The sequence below is a fragment of the Sorex fumeus genome, unplaced genomic scaffold (assembly GCF_029834395.1).
Source record: "Sorex fumeus unplaced genomic scaffold, SorFum_2.1 ptg000072l, whole genome shotgun sequence".
In the NCBI taxonomy this organism is placed as follows: Eukaryota; Metazoa; Chordata; class Mammalia; order Eulipotyphla; family Soricidae; genus Sorex; species Sorex fumeus.
In genome coordinates, this window is record NW_026606129.1 from 7,930,643 (window position 1) to 7,950,612 (window position 19,970).

General features: G+C 58.0%; 1 protein-coding gene across 1 annotated transcript in view; it reads right to left on the reverse strand.

Moving 5' to 3' along the window:
* Nucleotides 1-1,854: 1,854 nt before the first annotated feature.
* Nucleotides 1,855-19,970, reverse strand: part of RAD18 (RAD18 E3 ubiquitin protein ligase) — a 75,085-nt gene continuing 56,969 nt past the window's right edge. Inside the window, exons 11-13 of the mRNA XM_056128988.1 lie at nucleotides 17,682-17,856; nucleotides 4,633-4,695; nucleotides 1,855-2,108 (exon numbers count right to left, since the gene is read on the reverse strand). Of these exons, the coding sequence (XP_055984963.1) occupies nucleotides 2,006-2,108; nucleotides 4,633-4,695; nucleotides 17,682-17,856 (341 nt within the window). The 3' untranslated portion in view covers nucleotides 1,855-2,005. The remainder of the gene's footprint in view (nucleotides 2,109-4,632; nucleotides 4,696-17,681; nucleotides 17,857-19,970) is intronic.

Consider the following 19,970-nt stretch of genomic DNA (forward strand, 5'->3'; position numbering starts at 1 on the left):
TTGTAGGGGAGTCTCAAGGCTTCCAGGGGATGCTGGGCGGCCAGAGGGAGGTACAGGCTGGGCAGTGCAGGCCGGACAGACGGGGAAGGTCACGCAGGTGCTCCTCCTGGCTTGCGTGGAGGGACTTGCTCAGTGTCCCCGGAAGTCGGGGCGGGAGGGTTCAGTGGGCTCTGTGGTGGTGACACAGGGGTCTCCAGGGGCCCAGTCCCCGCCTGCTGGCGCCCCTGGGCGGTGTCACGAGCGTCAGCTCTGCCAGCTCCTCACCTGGCACCCAGAGCAGCCGGACCTTCGGCCAGCAGGAGAAAACCAACCGCAAGCCTCATCTGAAACCATCCGGCCTCGGGGGAAAGGTGCCTTTCGGACACCCGAACCGGCACCAAGGCCCACCTGGTCTGCGTCTGTCTCCGGCCGCAGGGCACGGTCCTTCCTGAGCTGGAGCAGCAGCTGGACGGAAGCTTCTGCCCAGCTGTGATTCCCACCAAAGGCTCCGTCTCTCTTCCTGGCCCTCACTCAGAGAAAGCAAACTTACACCAGAATCTTGCTGCCAGGTACACTCTCTCCAAACCTGCCTAAATGTTTTATTAAGGCTCAAGTCCCGACAATGCCACTCCTGGGAGTCTAAGCCAAGAAGACAAATCTATTTAAGCTGGGACACCCCACCTGGGACGGCACACGAGCGAGAACACGCAGCACAGAGCCACAGGACAGCGGGGAGGGCGTCTGCCCCGCACGCAGCGGCCCGGGGTCAATCCCCAGCCTCACCCGAGAACTGAATCATGAGCACAGAGCCAGGAGTAAACCCCGAACACCAGTGAGTGTGGCCCAAAAGTTGATTTCTTTTCCTCAAGTGAGACTTCTCCTCCTTCTGCCTCTGTGGTGTTGCCGTGAGTGGGGCCCTCACGTGGCTGTGGCATCTGGGTTCCCAAACGACACTGCCCTTCTGTGCTCTTTCTCGACCTTTCTCGGGGCTCAAGTCCCAACCCCTCCTGCAGGGCAGCCCGGCAATCATTTCCAGAGACGCCGACGGCAGTTTTGCGGCTCTGATGCCATAAGCTGCTGTAGCCGCGACTGGGCATGTCGGGACGCGGGAGGCACGCGGCTGGCCCCGTTTTGCCCTGTTTTCACCTCATCTCCGTCAGAGCGCCCTAGGGCCGGTGAGCGTGTCTGCTCCGTCCCCATGCAGCGCTCAGGATTTCCGGCCGACGAAATGCTGGTGACAGACGCTTACATAACCGGCGGCAGCTCAGGGGGCTCAGGAGGAAACACACGGCCGTTAGAGCGTGAAAGCAGCGACGTCACGGCCATAACGAGACGCCCGCATCCCGCAGAAACCCCAAGGCAGGCACCGGCGCGAGCAGCGACACGTTCTCGGGGGGTCACCGTCGGCCCAGCACTGGTGACGACACGGGCGGGGTGTCTGCCGCGGGCCAGGAGGGGACGGGGACAGGCTTCGCGAGGCCAGAGAGCGGCAGGACTGGCAGGAAGCGGGGGACACTCTGCACAAACCTCACCCAACAGCCGCTGGCCAGTGACGCACACTCTGTCCTCGCGGCGCGCGGGAGGGGGCGCGGGGCTGGGCCGAGACCCACCGGCTACTCATTTACAAAAGCCATTTATTGCGCTTTCTGCGTAACAGCTGGGACTCGGAATGCGAGAGATTTAATTGACCCAAGTGCAAAGACTCAGAGCAACCACCGAGGTGCCTCTGACACTGTCCCTGCCTGCCACTGCCTCGGGGCGTGGGGCCCGAGGGGACGGGAGAGGCTCGAGGCGGAGACACCGTTCCCGAGGCGGGTCTCTCTGGGGCAGAAGAGAAGGGCAGGGACCTCCGACCCCGGCATGCACTGTCCACCGGCCAGGCGCTCGTCCAGCAGGGTCTTTGAGAGGCGAGAGGGCAGCAGGGGACGCGGTGGGAGCGGCGGGAGTCGGGACACTCGGCACTGGGCATCTTCAGGCCGTCTGAGGATAAAGTCCAGGGCCGGCCAGACCATGAGGCCACGCCGGACTAGTTCCTGTTCCGCTTATTCCTGGGCTCCGTCTCGGCCCCGTCGGAGGCTCTGGCACGGCGGGTGTGTCTCGGGGCCCACTCTGTGTCCGGCACTTCATTTCTGAAAACACAGAACAGACGGGCACTGTCGGGTCAGGGACGAGCGTCTCAGGACCAGCGGCCCGACCCCCTGCCCACGCCCGTCCCTGACCCGACAGTGTCACGCGGCTTTCCCTCCCGGCATCTGAGCACCTCGTGGAGCAAAGGGAGAGCCAGGCCGGAGGCTCTTCTGCCAGAACCAGCTGCTCCCGGCTTCCCCAGCATGCGGGAAGCGGCTCTCAACCCCACAGAAGACGGGGCTGGAAAGCCCCCCAAAGCGTGACCCTTCCCAACCTCTTTTCGGAGCCCCGGAGCTGCAAGGCAACCAAGACCCCAATTCCAAAGCAGAGCAAGGAGCGTCTGTCCAAGCGCAAGGGAGCACCCAAGTCCGCCGCCCTGGCCGGCACTGCGGACCCACGGGGAGTCCCGGGCAGGGAAGCACACACTCTCCGTGCATCGTGGCGTGGCTCTCCAGGGCTCGGGTGGGGTCACGCCTGCAGCCTGGATCCACTGATTTTTACCATGGGCTGCTTCTTGCCGGGGGCGGGCTGACATCCTCCCAACCCCCACAGCTGTTCTCGGACACTCTGGCCAGGGGACGTTTTCTAGCTGCTTCCTTATGAGACAGCTCTGCGGGTCGCTGTGAGCAGGCGGCCGGGGGCCATGGCAGGCAGCCCCCCCGTCCAGTTCTGTCTAGCGGGAGCCAGAGGACACGCCTGGCTCCGAAGTGGCCTCAGCTGCAGGACCGGAAGTGACACATTCCTGGGGGCAGTGATGCGGCCCAACGCTCTGACCCCTTGCCGGGCAACCCGACCCGTGTCCAGCAGCCCCTGGACGCGACGCCGTGGGCCTCACTGAGTCCTCACCCGGGCGGGTCTCCAAGGCTCCTGGGCTGAGGTTGACCCCTCGCTGCCGCTTCCTCACGTCCCTCAGATGAGCTCACAGATACCGAGTGTGGGGCCAGGGTGGGGGCGGGGGGTGGTCAAAGTGTTGAGCCCTCGGACCGATGGGAAGAATGTGCTGGAAAGGGGAGCATGGTCTTGAGAAGCAGTTCCCGAGCTGAGCTGCCCAGGAGAGCAGGGCCCAGTGCATGGGCAGCAAGTGGGCAGGGGAGGACGGGCCTGGGGGGCAGGCGGGGGCTGGCTGGTGGAGCGGAGAAGGGTGGAGGGCTGCAAGGCCCCTTCTCCTCCTACGCTTGGCAAGAGGCCGCTGAAGGGGCCTGAAGTGGAAGCAGAGCCGGAGCTGGAGCCTTCGACCCTGACACGAACTGCCCTGCGGAGGGAAGTTGGGGAACGGGCAGAGGCTGAGACGCAGGAGACCCGGGTCCCAGTGAGAGACAGAGGCACAGCGGGGGCTCCAGGATGGTCAGAGGTCCCAGGTCCCACGTGGGCAGAGCAGACGGTAAGAATGGCCCAGGGGGCGTGGGAAAGGCGCGGGACAGCCCCGAGGCGGGCGGATGAGGATGCGGGAGTGAGCGCAGGAGTGGGCGGGAGATGGGGTCAACCCTGGTCAGAGTTGGCGGTGAGTGGCCGGCCGACGAGGAGACCCTGGGGAACAGGGAAGGCCTGGACAGCCCGTCTCGCGCCCACCCGGCTGTGTGTGCTGAGCAAACGGCCTGTACGTGGCGACCCCTGAAGGTCAACAGGAGACAGAGCCCAGCTGCAGGGCCGGGGGGCCAAGCGTGGGGGTCTTCCTGGGTAGGTTGGTGGGTTTTAAGATAGGAAAGATGCGAGAATGTGGGAAACCCAGTGACTGAAATACAGCTGAGAGGACGTCACTGACTACAGGTCAGGGGCCAAAGTCCCACCAAGGGAAGGGAGGCAGGAGGACTCAGGCCCCCGGGCAGAGACCCTCCACACCACGGGGCAGTGGTCAGAGCCACCGGCTGTCACGCTGGTCTTGGAGGGGGAGGACACCCATTGTGAATGGCTTCTGTTCCCTTTCCACACGGGAGAAGCCCCCGTGGGTAACAGCAGAACCACGAACCGAGCCGAGTTCCCAACATGCTTGTGAAGGAGGAGAGAAAGTGACTGGGGCAGGTGACTCTCGGCCTTTCAGAATGTGGCCAGGAAGGGGGGCGGGCCCAGGCAGCCTGTCGGACGTGGGCTGGGGGTCGGGGGCAGGGCACCTCCCGGGAAGTTCTGTGCTCCCACTGCAGCGGTCGGACGTGGCCCTGAGCCCCAGGGGACTCTCAGCCTCCGAGCACATTTGCGCCGCACAAAGCAAACCCATCTTAGCACGGGAACATCCAGGAACAGACGAGAAGGTTCCTAAAATCAAGCAGCCTCTTGTGCCTGCCAGGTGCGGCCCCGAGCAGCCGGCTATAAAGTGCCCATCAGAACATTCTGTCTGCAGAAAAAGAGCTTCGGACAATAGCAGGCGGTTACACGGGGAGCCCGTCTCCCTGCAGAGGAAAGCAAGATGCCGGGAACCTTGGCCCGGGCTGCGGAGGTAACAGCTTTCTGGTAAACACTGATACTCTTGTCCGAATCCCAATCTCTCGGGTCAAACAAAACCCAGAGACGCCCCCGATGGTGCAGACTCACCTGTGCGCCGCCTCCCAGGCCTCCTCCTGCTCCAGAAGGTCCCTGATGATGTCCGAGCTGGAGCTGGAAGGGCAAACAAACACGTCAGTACCGCGCAGGAAAGGGCCCGTGCCGGACACGCACGGAAGCCTCGGGCACGGACAGCGAAGACGGCAGGCACCGGGCGCTTGGGGACGAGGAGCTGGTGGTGAAGAGGCGCTGGGACACTCTGGGGTGAGCCTTTTCACCAGCTCGACGCGGGGGGTTTCTACATGCCCCTGAGTCCAACTCATGTGCGCTCTTCTGGTGCGGGTGATCGTGCACCGTATTTCGGAACGGCTATCAAGAAAGGACCAGACGTGGGCAATCGGAGAATAGCATCACTCGTGCTTCCAGCAAAGCCCTCAACGTAAAACCTGTAACCTGACGGAACGAGCATTTCCAACTTCCCACGGCAACGGCAGGTAAACCTCACTGCAGTAACGAGAGCCGAGACCGAGTTCCAACACGGTTTTTTGCCCCTTTGGAACACGTGAAGGATGACAGACTGAATCTGAGTCCGATTTCATGCCCACGACGTCCCAGCCCCACGCCCCCCCCCCGAGTGTCCACTCCCCTCCACCACTGTCCCGGGTCCCCTCCTGGTCAGCCCGTTCCCGCGTCTTGGTCAGCTTAGGTCTGCTGCCTTGGGCCTTGCTACTCCCTTGCTCCCTTGCCTTTTGTTTGGAGACATCCCGGGTGGTGCTCAGGGATCACTCCTGGTGGGACTCGGGGCCAGCAGAGGTATCAGGGATCGAGCTGGGTTGGCTGCGTGCAAAGCCGGTGCCTGGCTCGCCGTCCCTCTCTCCGGCCCTTACTGTCTCCTTATACCACGCACGTGAGCGGGACTCTGCTCAAGGCAATGCTATTCACAATGGCCCGCGTCCGGAACCACCGAGTGTCCAAGAACAGATGAGGATGGAGACGCCCTGGGCACAGACAGGCGAACATGACCCCAGCGCCGGGGAAGGAACGCCACGCGCCACACTGGGTTCTCAACGGGAAGGTTCGACGCGTGCCCACGACGCCCACAGAGGCAGCAGGCCGGTGCCGGCACCCCAGCAGTCCGGGCCCACTTCACCCAGCGCAGGTCGCGGTTCATCTGTTACAGGAAAGCACATGCGGTGCGTCCCGGAGCGCACTGAGCGTCTGCTAGGCGCCCCGGGGGACACTGACGGCAGAGGCGGTTTCGGGCATCGGGACTCACCGACCAGCAACAGTCTTCTGAGGCCGCCTCCCTGACCCCAGCTCGGGCCACTCAGCCGGGCTGCATAGCTGGTTCCTGAACCTTGTTCTTGCCTGCTGGGCCCAAGAGGCTGGGGCTGAGCTACGTATACCCCGAGGAGAGCCCCCGACAGACAGTCTGCTCCTCTCATGTGCTGCCTGCCAGGCTCCCGCAGGGCGGTGAAGCACCCAGTTTCCACAGGAAGGGATCATGGTCACTGACAGGCCAGGCCCGGTCAGCAGTCTTGGATCCCTTCCTGGCAGACAGAAATGCGAGTGTGTCTGAGGTCTTGGGTTACCTTCAGAGTCCCTGAAGCCAAGAAAGCCTCCTGCAACCCTGCAATCCCTCTGAAGAGCCCCTGCTGGAGGAGAAGCACTTCTTACTCTTGGACACACACACAGACACAGACACACGAGTCTGCCCTGCCCTCTCTCTGGGTTTGGAACCCGGGGACAGGCTTTAAGAAGCTGCTGGAGTCCATGTTGCAGCACGTGGCCGTGGCCGACCCCCAGGGAGGTGGGGGTGGGGGTGTTCAAGTCCCGGACTCTGCAACCTGCCCTGAGACAGGCAAGGGGGCATCCCCGGGGAGACCGTCCTGTGGAGCTCCCGCTGCTGCCCGGCTGCATGCGCCGTGGAAGCCCCCTGCAGGGCGAGCGGCCTGTGGGCTCACACCAAGACAAGGTGCGCGCACGGTCAGGGGCAGTGCAGACGCCAGCGAGGTCAGTAGACGCCGAGCCCAGATACCTTAGTTCAGAGCCTCCTGCGGGGCGCCCTCTACGACCACCAGGAGAGCACGGAGGCCCCGGGACAGAACTGGGCGCAGCACGGGGCACCCACGCTTCAGCTCCCCTGTGTCCTGCCACCACCCGTCCCACGCCGCTCGAGCTGTCATGGCAACCCGAGAAGGGGCCACATACGGTCAGGCCTCCGGCATGGGCAGCTGCTGGGGCGGACAGGAGAGGCGGGAGGTCTGGAGACGGTTTCCACGAGACAGGACCAGGCAGCGGGTGGGGGCGGGGGCGTTCCTGGGCGCGTCCCGCCGTTTCTCTTTCCACACTTGCGCTCCCTGTACCGCCCCTTCTCCCTCTCCCGGGGGTGCCAATGTCTGAGGAGGCGATGCTACGAGCCCAGTGGGGGCCCCGCATTGCTCAGGGGTCACACGGTGCCAAATCAACCTCGGCTGGGTCCTTGCCAGGCAGGCGCCCTAACCACTGCACTATCCGCCCCCAATACCTTTTCATTTTATTTTTCCAGAGTTTAGGTCGCATCCGTGGTGCTCAGGGGACCGTATGTGGTGCCAGGGAATGAGCCCAGGTACCCCAGGCAAGGCAAATACCTTAACCTTGTCTCTCCCTCTGACCCAAATATTCCGGTGATTCTCTTCACAGAAATCTCTCAGAAAATTCTTTCATTTTCCTGAGGAGTCACAAATGTGTTTCCTGTTTCTGGGCCACACCCAGGGTGCTCGGGGCTTCCTCCCTCCTGGCTCTGCTCAGGGTCACTCAGCCCACATGGGAAGCAGGGATGGAGCCTGGTCTGGATGTGGGCAAGGTACCATCTCCCCGGCCCCTCCACACTTTTTAGACACCTGATTTACACAGTCTGTGTTCTCTATAAAATCCTGTTTTGGCGAGACACAGAATCAGGGGTGTGGGGGCCAGTGCACGCAGGTGCCCCCTCTCCCCCCAAGCTGTATCCACACCGCCCAGTGGGAAAATCTCCTGCATTTTAGTGTCAGACAAAGGAAAGGGGTCAGGTCTTCGGGGGAAACCGTGGCCTGTTCCTGGATCTTTCCAAGACTCGACAGAGTCCTGAGGATGTTCCACAGCACCCCAGGACCCGGAACGCCTGGGACGTAGCGTCCCATGTAGCAAGTGCTCAATAAACAGGACTTCCGCAGCACTGAGCCCCAGTCCGGTCACCGCAGCTGTCCTAGCCTCTGGTTTCCACGGTTTCTATGGCGCCTGGTGCAAACTCATCAGAACCTGTTATCTACCTGGCGTGGCAGGCACACGGGGTACCGTGGCAGGGACGAAGATAAACATCTGCCCTAGAGGTCCAGTGGGTTAAAGATTACTGACAAGTGGAATCTGTCTATTATCTGATCTGGGTCTGCTTCCTCCCTCCACTCCCATCTCTCTGACCGGGTGCGCGTCTGAGCACGGTTGAGAGCATCGGACACAGCAAACACGCCGACCTTCCTGCGGAGGACGCAGAGAGTGTGGTGCGGCACTGCCTCAGTCACAGACCTGTTTCCACCCGTCTGCTCTGCGGAGCGCATCTGCCAGCTATTCCCACCGCTGGCTGGCGAGCCAGAAGAGTAAACATCCGAGGTGCAAAAATCCATCTCCTGGTGACGCAGACCAGAGCCTGCCACTCTGCAGAGCACCAGCACCCCGAGCCACGCTTGCTTGGGCCCACGGGAGCACGGAGGATTCGACACGCTGCCTAGAAACCAGAAGGAGAGCAGGGACGCATGTGCTGCTCCCGCCCCGGGGCCGAAACATACGCTGCTGCCGCCCATCGGACAGCAGTAGGCCTGGGAGCCCACCATAGCCGGACAGAGATGGACAGACACGCTCAGAGACCAGCAGAGGCGGCCTGCGCCCCCACGCCAGACCACCCGGTGCCCCACGCACAAGACACGCCCCATCCCCACACGCAAACCGAGCTCTCTGAGAACTCTTCCTATACAGGATCTTCCAGCAGGTTTAGCAGCCCCTGGGGCAGCAGGCAGACACCTTCCAACTCACTTCACCGAGCAAGGAAGGAACCCTCTGCCCTGGGCTGGGGGAGGCACTCGCGGGCACGGCCATAGTGGGAAGCGTCTTCAGAGAAGGGACAGTGTCCCCCCGCGCCTTCGGGGGACTCTGAATCTCAGGAACACCCAAGAGATCTCTCTGGAAAATGCAGAAGACACAAGAGAACTGTTGCATAGTTAATTCCACAGAAATTCTTGACAATCAAGATTTACTACCGAAAACAAGGTGAGGTGGGGCTGGAGTGGGTAGGGCGTGTGCCTTGCACAAGCCCAACCCGGGTTCGACTCCCAGCATCCCATACGGTGCCCTGAGCACCGCCAGGAGTAATTCCTGAGTGCAGAGCCAGGAGTAACCTCTGAGCATCGCTGGGTGTGACCCAAAAAGAAAAAGAAAAAAAACAAAAAACAAAAAAATACCCACAAAACAAAGTGAGGCATTTAGCTTTGGGAGGTGTGTTAAAATTCTTTTTTTTTAAAAAAAAAAAAGCTGAAAATATTAGTAAAAAATGTATGCAACATTAAATGACAATAAACGTCAGTTGTAGCACTGTCCTCCCGTTGTTCATCGATTTGCTCGAGCGGGCCCAGTAACGTCTCCATTGGAGACTTTGTTGTTTCTGTGTCTGGCAAATCGAATACTCTCGGTAGCTTGCCGGGCTCTCCGAGAGGGGCGGAGGAATCGAACTCGGGTCGGCCATGTTGGCTGCGTGCAAGGCAAACGCCCGACTGCTGTGCTATCGCTCCAGCCCTTGAACATTTAAGAAAAAAATGTTATCTGGACTTTCCAAAAGCAATTATGAATATTTTTCTTTAGTAGAAAGCAATGCCTGAATTCCAGTTAAGACTTCCTTACAGCTGTAGGTTACAGTTCAGTTTACTCTGATAATGCTTCCTTTCAGTTTGACCGGAAATAAAGTAACTGTCTGACCCTATTCTGCATCACCAAATTTCATTACCCAATTTATAATAATGCTGAAGGCCTCAACCCTTAATGCAGACAGAAGAGATTAACAATAAGTTCACATAGTTCAAAATAAAAATGTAGCTCCTGGGGCCAGAGACGGTACAGCAGGTAAGGCACTCGGCTGGCCAATTCCAGTTTATTTCCTGACACCATGTACAGTCCCCTGAGCACACCCAGGAGTGAATCTTGTAGCTCCAAACCCAGGAGAAAAAAAAAAGTCATCTTCTGAGATGTCTTTACTTCTCTGTCATCCCAGCTGCCAACACATAGTCACAGTTTACTGTTCATTCTTTCAGGGTTTCTTTATGCAAACGCCAAACAGTTGAAAGGGCTCCCGCACCCCAATTTAAGAAAGCAAGGACATGCCTATGTACGCTGTTCTGAATGTCTGGGCGTCGTCTTTGTGGGTTTGGGCCCACACCAAGAGGTGCTCAGGGCTGACTCCTGGCTCTGCACTCAGGGGTCACTCCTGAAAGGGCTCAGGGGACCAGACGGGGTGCCGGGGATGGATCCCAGGTGGGCAGCGTATGAGTGCCCCGGGCACTTGGGCCTTCTCATTTGCAAGAGTACTGGAAATCTCTCTGCATCAGCAGGAGAGAGCGTTTGTTTGACTGTTTTGTTAAACAGTGACACAGCGTTTCACTGCCTGGTCAGAGCCGCCGGCCTGAGGATGATATACTCGAGCAGTTTAGTCTTTTGTGACTATCAAAATGTTACGCTGCTGCGCCGTGGATCAGGACAGTTTATTTTGTATGTGCAGAAACGCCCTGGGACTGATCCATCAGGACGCCATGCGAGCGGCAGGATAATCAGCTCCCCCTCAGACGTGCTCCACGGGGACGGAGCCTCCGCGCCCCCAGGTGAAGGATGAGGGTGTCGGGCCACAGACCAGGCACCTCCAACGGGTGAGAAACGGGTTTCATTTGCATCTGTCTTTCGGCAGCTGGTCCCTGACTTTTGGCCCCCTTTTATTTTCTTTTGGGCTTGTGGCTTTTTCCGGGCCAGTCTCTAGTTGTGGAGATGAACAATTCCCCCTGCATGTTTTTAAAGGTACCACCAGCTTCTAAAAGGTTACGCATAGGCCGTAGCCCGTTGTCCATCGTCAAAACCATTTCTAGTCAGTCTGAGCAGAACCTGGCACAGAGAATGAAGTGTCAGACTAACGGGCCTGAAGTGCACGAGAAAGAAACATCCTCCCAAGCCTTATTTCTCTTAGACCCACGTCGCTGTGCTCTGATGCATGTTTGGATTTGTGGAACGTGTCCCAGTGCTGATGGCAGGGACACCGGGCTCTGATAATCCATAACTCGGGCCGGGCCAGAGGACGGCTCCCGGTCCCAGGACCTCTGGGGCAAGGAGTCGGCGCGGAGTTCCCGCTAGACGTGTCTCTGCTGCTCCGCACGCCTGGGCCCCCGAGACACGGAACAACACGCCCCACTTCTGGGGCAGAAATCAATAGCGGCCGAGGCGGCAGCCCCAGCACGGGAGCACCTGCGTGGGAGCAGAGAACGAGCGTCACCCGCCGGCCCAGCGAGGCCCCAGACAGCGGGGCGGGCTGCAGAGAGCTCGGGACAGGGATGAAGCCCAGCCAGGGGGCAGAGCCGAGGGTCAGAATCAGAACCACAGAGAGTACGGCCCAGGGCAGGGGCGAGGGCAAGGGGCGAGGCCAGTGCTCAGGGGTCCCGCGAGCCCGTCCCGGTGGAGAGGCGCTTTCTCTGGGGTCTCTGCTGACTCACAGCCTCAGGGGACTTGCCAACAGCCTCGTGGGGTCGGAGGTCCCTGCGTGTCCCAGGGCAGGCAGCAGTGGGCGCCCCGGGCTCGGGACAGCGGCCCTGGTGGCGGCACACCGTCTAAGCCAGTCTAGGCTGCCCTGGTCCGTGCCCCCACCACGTGCCAGGCCGGCCGTCCTGCTGCCACTTGTCAGGCTGTGCCCGCGGGGCCACAGAGTGAAAGGGTCCCTGGGCCTGGGAGGAGCGTTCCAGACCTCCGGGGCCCACAGGGGAACCCCGACAGCTCACGGTGAGTGGCCAGGCCTCCTGCACTATGCACACGAACCCCGTCCTCCCGCTCGGCCCGGGCCACTGGTAGAGATGCTCGCAGGACTGCTGAGTGTGGGGACGCCCCCTAGGCCTGATGACCTTCGACCTCGTGCCACACTGAGCTGGGCAGAGCAGGGGGCAGCACATGGGAGGATGAGGGGGAGGGCACGCTGGCAGACAGGGCCCAGCTCAGCACTGCCCGTTGCTGCCCTGGGGTGGCGCTGACCCCCATGGGCACCTACCCAGCCCCACCCCACTGTCCAGGAAGGGCCCTGGGGTACAGGCAGCCGGCCACTTGCCAGAGCTGTCCACACCCCATGGGAAAGCCCCGACTGCTGGTCAATGGAATGCTAGGGTAAGAATGGATGACCCCTGCACACTCGTGCCAGGTGGTGGCAGGGGGGATGTAGTCCACCTCCCCACTCCGCCGTCCACCTGCCCTGACCAGGCCCCCAGGAAACGGGGCCCACCTTTGCCATCTCACAGGGTCCAGCTTCCTCTTTTTCTGGCCAGTCAATCAGCTGGAAATCCTTGTTCTGGAAAACCACCCAGAACCAAAACGTCTTTGGTAATGGGCAGTGATTCTTTGTAATGATTTTTTTTTTCTTTTTGGGTCACACCCGGCTATGCTCAGGGCTTACTCCTGGCTCTGCACTCAGGAATTACTCCTGGCGGTGCTCAGGGGACCCTATGGGAGTCTGGGGATCGATCCCAGGTCGGCCGCGTGCAAGGCAAACGCCCTACCCGCTGTACTATCGATCCAGCCCCTTTGTAATCAGTTTTACAATATTATCATTGAACATCTACGAAAAACAACGAACCTCATACCTGTCCCCCTGAGATTCCCGCCGCACCCCTGGCCCGCTGGCCAGCACAGGCAGACTTCTCCAGGCGAGTGGGGCCTCGCCCATCACCCAGACCAGGAAACCAACTAGCACAGAAAGACTATGAGCCCAGAGACCCGATTCAAAACAACGCAGCCCCCCTGTAAGCCCTGCCACCTGGAACCAAGGAGCACAGATCTCTCAAACATGATCGATCAACACTACTGTTCAAAGAACTAAGGTCTAAATATTAAAATGCTAAAGAATCGAAAGTTTTTCAACAATAAAGCTCAATGCCAACTAACCCCCCCCCCACACACAGAGTTTCTTTAGGGTCAGAAGCAAAAGCATCTTGTAACATAGCTCGCAATTAAAGTGCATTTTTCTCGGCTTGCCAGGACTTGGGAAACAGAGCTCTCTCTCAAGAAGAACAATAAATTAATTTACAGAAATTTGGACAAGTCTCTTGAACTCCGGGAAATCGTTAGCAAGAAACTGTGCAAAAATCTAAAATTCTTATCAACATAGCATCTGTCTTCGGGCTAGCAAGGGACCATCAGCATAGCATTACTAACAATTCATGTTCTAAGAAGTACGTGCTTTAGACCTGAGCAAGCAATACACTCAACTTAATATCTAGATTAAATGCAAGGACTTGGATCTTAAAGTAAGACCGCTCGTTGTCAGCCAGCTATACCAGGCAAGCCTGAATAGAGCTCTTACACAGAACGGACAATGGACATCTTCCTGCACCCGTCAACGCAACGTCTGCAGGGAGAAGGGCAGAGAAGCTGGACTCCTTTGACCACGTGAGCAGCTCCAAGGCTTGGCTGCCAGGGGCATGCCCAGCTGAGGCCCAACTCAAGGAACTTTTCATGGAATGTGTCGGGCCAGGCTCAACTTTCTGTAGTAAAGTTCAGGACCAAAATATGAGCAATGTGCTCTGTGATAAGCCTCAAGAATCAGAAGGAAGATGGGGGTCTGGTGCTGCCAGCAGGTCAATCTGCATCTGCGAGGCGAGTGCATCAGCAGCCTGATGGCACCTTCAGACATCCAGATACCCCAAAATTGCTGCTGTGCCTTTGGCCAGACCCCAACAACTTGAAGCCAAGTTTACCAAGAAAGCAAACGGCCAAAAGTTAGGTATGTGGAAGACACACCCACAAACCACCTCCGGCTCAGCTATATAATTGGAGGCATGGCCTCTCTGGTTCCTGATCGAACTGCTTAACAGCCAAGGTCCCAGAGACTCAGAAACGAATCTCGAAACCCAGCAGCTTTTGGCAGAAATGCGTCTGGACCCCACAGTTGGTTACTGTCACCTGACCACCCCAGGAGGGAAAGGGTGCTGTCCCTCCTCCTGCTCCCCCTTGGAAGCTCGGTGACTATCATCCGCCAGAGGCCACTGAACAGTCAGGTTTGGGCCCACATCATCCCTGTCCCAACGAGACCATGAGTCGCCGCCCATGAACAGCCTTTCTGGCTCCTGATCAAGCTGCTTAACGGCCATGATCCTAGAGACTCAGAAACAAATCTCGAAACCCAGCGGCTTTTGGCAGAAATGCGTCCAGTCCCTGCAGTGGGTTACCAGCGCTGGACCAACCCAGGTGGGAATAGGTTTCATGACTTGGCCTGGTTTCCCTGATGGCCCGGTGGCCACCATCCTCCAGAGGCCACTGCACAGTCTGGGCCCGCAGTGTTGAGACACGTAGAGCCTCAAGGGATGGGGGTGGAGCCGGCCCTTTCCTCCTCACCCCAACGAGACCCCACATCGCCGCCCACAAACGACCTCTATGGCTCCTGATCAAGCTGTTTAACAGCCATGATCCCAAAGACTCAGAAACAAATCTCGAAACCCAGTGGCTTTTGGTAGAAATGCATCCAGACAGTAGGTTACTGTGGCCAGGCCACCCCAGAGGGGAAAGAGTATTGTCCCTCTGCCTGCTCCCCCTTGGTGGCTCAGTGGCCGCCATCCTCCAGAGGCCATTGGACAGTCAGATTTGGGTCGCCACACATGAACGGCCTCTCTGGTTCCTGATCAATCTGCTTAACGGCCATGATCCAAGAGACTCAAACAAATCTTGGAACCTAGTGGCTTTTGGCAGAAATGCGTCTGGACCCCGCAGTAGGTTACTGTCGCCGGGCGACCCCAGGGGGGAAAGGGTGTTGTCCCTCTGCCTGTTTTCCCTAGGCGGCTCGGTGGCCACCATCCTCCAGAGGCCATTGGACAGTCAGTCAGGTTTGGGCCCGCAGTGACAAGACATGTGGGGCCTCACGAGATGGGGGTAGAGCTGGCCCTTTCTTCCCCGTCCCAGTGAGACCCTGAGTCGCTGCCCATGAATGGCCTCTCTGGCTCCTGATCAAGCTGCTTAACGGCCATGATCCCAGAGACTCAGGAACAAATCTCGAAACACAGCAGGTTTTGGCAGAAATCCCTCCAGATTTAAGTGTTAAAATCTCGAAATTTCAAAATCACCCGGCCACTACTGCAGCCACGTGACAACATATGTTATCCATAACCAGCAATAGAAAACAAACTGTCTCCTGTTGCCTTTTCAGCAGATCTGAGTGTTGGGGTAAAATCTCAAATAATAATGGTGGGTCTAGTGTCAAAATACTGAATGTGATCAAAGTAGAGAGAGAGTAATGTGGAAATCATCTGCCCCACAGGTAGGGGAAGGGTGTGGGATGGGGGTATACTGGGGTTGCTGGGGGTGGAGAATGGGCACTGGTGAAGGTACGGGTGTTTCACTGTATGACCGAGACTTAGACCCGAAAGCTTTGTAACTGCTCTCATGGTGATTCAATAAATAAAATTATAAAAAATGAAAAAAAAAAAAAGTAAGGCGGAGTTCATGCCCAATTCAATCAGCTAATCAGTGACTGAATAAATAGCAGTACTCCTACATAAAAAAAAAATCAGAAGGAAGAAAAGCACTTTGGAAAATGTTTATTGAGAGAGCCAAATTTTCCAACATTACTAAAAAGAAAATTACACTGTGATGGCCCTTTACAAAAGGAGAATGACAGCCATGTACTACTGAAGACCCACGGCTGTGCTTCCCTGCACCGTCCCGTCAGATCCCAGAGAGTTTTCTAAGCTTCTCAGAGATAAAGGAATAGATTTCCAAAAACCAGTGCAAGCCCACCACTGCAGACCCCAAGCAGAACCCCCAGCTGCTTCCGGTTCCTATTAACACTTCCTGCCCAGCCGGCTCTTCCTGCTTCCTGCGACACTTCCTCCCCATAGTCAGTTCTTCCTGCTGACACTTTCTCCCCAGCCAGCTCTTCCTGCTTCCTGCGGCCTTTCCTGCTTCCTGCTGACACTTTCCCCCCAGTGGGCTCTTCCCGCTGGCACTTCCTCCCCATAGTCGGCTCTTCCTGCTGACACTTTCTCCCCAGCCAGCTCTTCCTGCTTCCTGCTGACCCTTTCCCCCCAGTGGGCTCTTCCTGAGCCCCAAGGCCTGACCTGGGCCAGCCAGAACTCCACGACTTGAGTTGCTTCGTCCCACCCACTCTTGAGCTTGAGTTTCCGATTCTTTATTTCAAAGGAACAGACAAGATCTTTGAAAAATCTTGAGTTTTTACAAGGTGTGTGCATCTTCCTGTCCGTACTGGGGGTCTAACCCAGGGCCTGACATGCAAGGAAGCTGCTCTGCAACCAGTCCCGGACGGCACCACAGCGCCGGAGATCTCTCCGGGCCCCATACCGGGCCACTTTCACCGGGGCACCCCAGATGGAGCAGGTGCAGTCTCCCCGCCTACTCCAGACGGAATCCCAGCGACCAAGAGCTTCCACAAGCAAGGCCCAGGGATGCGGGTTCCAGGACTAAATCTCCATGCTGCATGGTGGCAGAGGCACCGGGCTGTCCCTCCCTGGCTCCCCGCCCGCTCCGAGACCTGGCTGTCACCTCCACATGTGCCATCTTGGCGCATCAACAGCCCTGGTCCAGAGATTCCCAACTGAATCCCAAAACGGATTAGAGCCCTAGATGTGTCTCTGGAACCCAACCATCTACAATCTAGGATCCCAGAAGCGTGCGGCTGTGAACTCTCATGATATTCAAAATAAGCAACGGAAAATAAATGATCTGGCGTCTGCTCCTGGCAGGCAGGCTTGAATGATGGTGGGAAAATTCGGGCAAAACATAAAGCCCAAAAGTAGAGAGAGAGAGAGCATTGGGGAAACTGTCTGCCATAGAGGCAGGGGGAGGGCTGGGATGGGGTGGGCCGGGGAAGAATACTGGGGACATCGGTGGTGGAAAATGTGCACTGGTAGAGGAATGGGTGTTCGTTCATTGTATGACTGAATCTCAAACATGAAAGCTTTGTAACTGTATCTCACAGTGATTCAATAATTTTTTTTTTAAAAAAGGAATATATCAATTAAAGTCACTTTGCTCGGGTAGGGCGTCTGCCTTGCATGCGGCCAACCCGGGTTCAATTCCTCCGCCCCTCTCGGAGAGCCTAGCAAGCTACCCAGAGTATCTCGCCCGCAGAGCAAAGCCTGGCAAGCTACCCGTGAAGTAGTCAATACCCCAAACACAGTAACAACAAGTCTCACAATAGAGACATTACTGCAGATCTATGGACAATGGGTGGACAGTGCTACAATGCTACAGCGTTAAAAAAAAAAAAAAGCAAGGCAGCTGCTCTACCACCAGTTACACTCCCAGCTCACATGAGACTTCTCCTTCAGCGGTTAGACGAGTGGCAAACGCCATCGCCTTCCACAGCGAGCTGAGCGAATCGCACACAACATCTGTGAAGCGACGCTTGTAAGGTCTGTGCCAACTCACTGATATCTTTCCTTGCCCAAATTCAATTAGAAACAATCCAAACAGCCGCCAACCATTACCAGCGAGTAAAGGAAATGCCGACCCACGCGTGGCAGGAGTCTCAGCAGGACAGAGACAGACAGGGCGGGAACACAACGCACTGGGGGGCCGTGGGAAGCGCAGGGCAGGGACGACGACCCTCACTCGGCCCTTAGCACAGGCCCCACAGATGCAGATTCCCAGCAGGCCGATCCACAGAGACACAGGTGTGGGGGAGGGGCGGCGGGGCAGGAGGAAGCAGGGGTTTCTTCCAGGGAGGCGGGCGGGGGTCTGTGTTTTACATAGCGAGATGGGGGTGCTGGAGCTTAGGCTTCCCCTCCCGCCTCTCTCGCCCGCACAGGAAGGGGGAAAGAAGCGCCATCTCCCCAGCCGCGTCTCACCTATTGCAGGAATCTGACTCCGGGGAAGAGGGCGACGCTTCCCGGGGGTCCGAGCAGCTGGCAGAGTCGTCGTCGGCCCTCTCCGGCTCCGAGCTCCCCGAGGATGCCCGCTGTGCCCGCGGGAGGCGGCTGGCGACCAAGGGCCCCACGGACGCCCGCATCTTCTCTTCGGGTCCTGGAAAGGCAGAAAGAAATGAGGGGCTTCCGCTGAGCGCACCTGACATCTGACAGCCGTGTGGGGCTAACCTGGTGGCCCACAGTCCCCCGCCGCTCGAGGGGTCCCTGTTCAGAAGAAAAATCGACGCCCTCTCTCAGTCCACTTCCCCAGCTCTCCACGCCCGCATTCTATTCTGAAACAGGTGCTCATGGGACACCGTTTGGAACTCACAGGTAATGGCGAGTCTGGCTGTAACTCTGGCCCTGGCAATTCTAGACTAAGTCATTTAGAGACAGATTCCTTGAAAACCAGGAATGAGGAAAATATTGTACTTTAAAAAAATTCTGCTCCATACAATCCTAGCACCCCAACCCCACTGTCTCCCCGGGCCAGGCTTTCTTTTGCTGCCTGAACTGTCTGTCTCAGAGCCACAACTCGCCAGCAGTGGCGTCCACGTCAGCCCAGCCATTCTGGCTACCCGAGGTTGCTGTCCTGCCATGGCAGGCCCTGGGGAAGCACCAGAGACTGGAACCTCGAGCAGATGCCACTCGGTAGATGCCCCAGCTTCTCCAGGGTCCCAAACTGTACTGGACTGGGTGCAGAGGGACTCCTAAACATTTCCCAGCCTGAGCACACTGACAAGACACGGGGTATGTAAGGAAAAGGGATTAAAGTTCCGGTCAGCAGAGCCCCGCCACCTGCCTGCCATCCATGCGGGAGGCCCAGCGCGGGCTTGTTCTAACCCTCTCAGCTGGCACCGGCTCTCCATCGTGCAGAGAGGAAGTAATCAGGTCCCCTGCGGCAGGGTCCCTGGCATCCCTGGGGGCTCTCAATTCGGACGAAGCCCCCAATGCCGGAGCGACACAGCCCCGGGGCCCTCGAGCCTGACCGCCAGCGTCCTCAAGGGCTCTGCGGGGCTTGCTCTCATTCCAGCCGTGGCAGGGCGTGGACAGGCAGAGCTGGTGAAGGGGCTGGGGACAGCGAGTAAAGGACGCTGCCGAGAACGGTCCAGGTCTTGGCAGTAAGAGGAAAAATGATGAAATGAGACTAGAACAGATCTTAAGAAAAAAAAAAATCCAATCTGCAGAGTTGAGAATTTCCCAGAAATAATCCGCTTGGCTACACTGGAGAACAGCATCTGTCACATGAGAAGAATCTCCAGGAAATAATCTGCGGCTTGGCTGGTGGTCTGCAGCCCCCTGCCCCTCAAGGGCTGACCCTGCTCCAAAGGGTCACTGGCTGCTGGCCATTACCAATTGGAAAGTGACCTGGAAAGGGGGCAGCCGCTGACGATGATGAGGACCGGCTCCGCGGGTGCTCCTCCCGCAGCAGGGGTCAGGCCGAGACCACCAGTCCTGGCAATGATGTCATGAAGGCCGCCGGCCAGGCAGTGTCCAGCAGGGCCTGTCCCACCCGGACACCGCGCCATTCTGCACCCGCTCTCCAGCTGTCTCTAACTTCCGCGCCCACAATGCTCACCCTCCGGGAGTACTGAGAACCCCCCTCGGCCCGGCTGCAGAGCCTGGAATGCCCCGTTTCCCAGAGCTAGGACCGGCCCCCAGGGCCCAGCCGGGAGGGTAGACAGTGGGCAGCTCAGGCATTCACTCCTCCACAGCAAAGTCCTGCTCAAAAGCAGAGCCACGCTGGCCGCGGGCCAGAAAGTAGGACAGCGGGCAGGGCGCTGGCCTCGCGTACGGCCAGCCCAGACTTGATCCCCAGTATCTCATATGGTCCCCAAGTCCTGCCAAGAATGAGCCCCAAGCACAGAGCTAGAAGTCAGCCCTGAGCACTGCCAAGTGAGGCCCCCAAACAACACACACACACACACACACACACACACACACACACACACACACACACGTTTAACCCCAAGGATCAGGAATCCTTCTTCAAGATAGATTCAACGAATAACCAAAGATGTCCTTTTCATGGGAGATATTAAGCTACATTTTCTTGGGAGCTAAATTACATTCTAAGAATACACTTAAAGAACTGCATGAACACAATTATTCTGTCCACCCACGCCAGGAAATCTATACTATAGCAACCTACAAATGACACCAGGAGAACATGGGACGAAAATCAGTAATACAATACCTAAAACAGCTGGTCAGGAACAGATCTAACTTGGT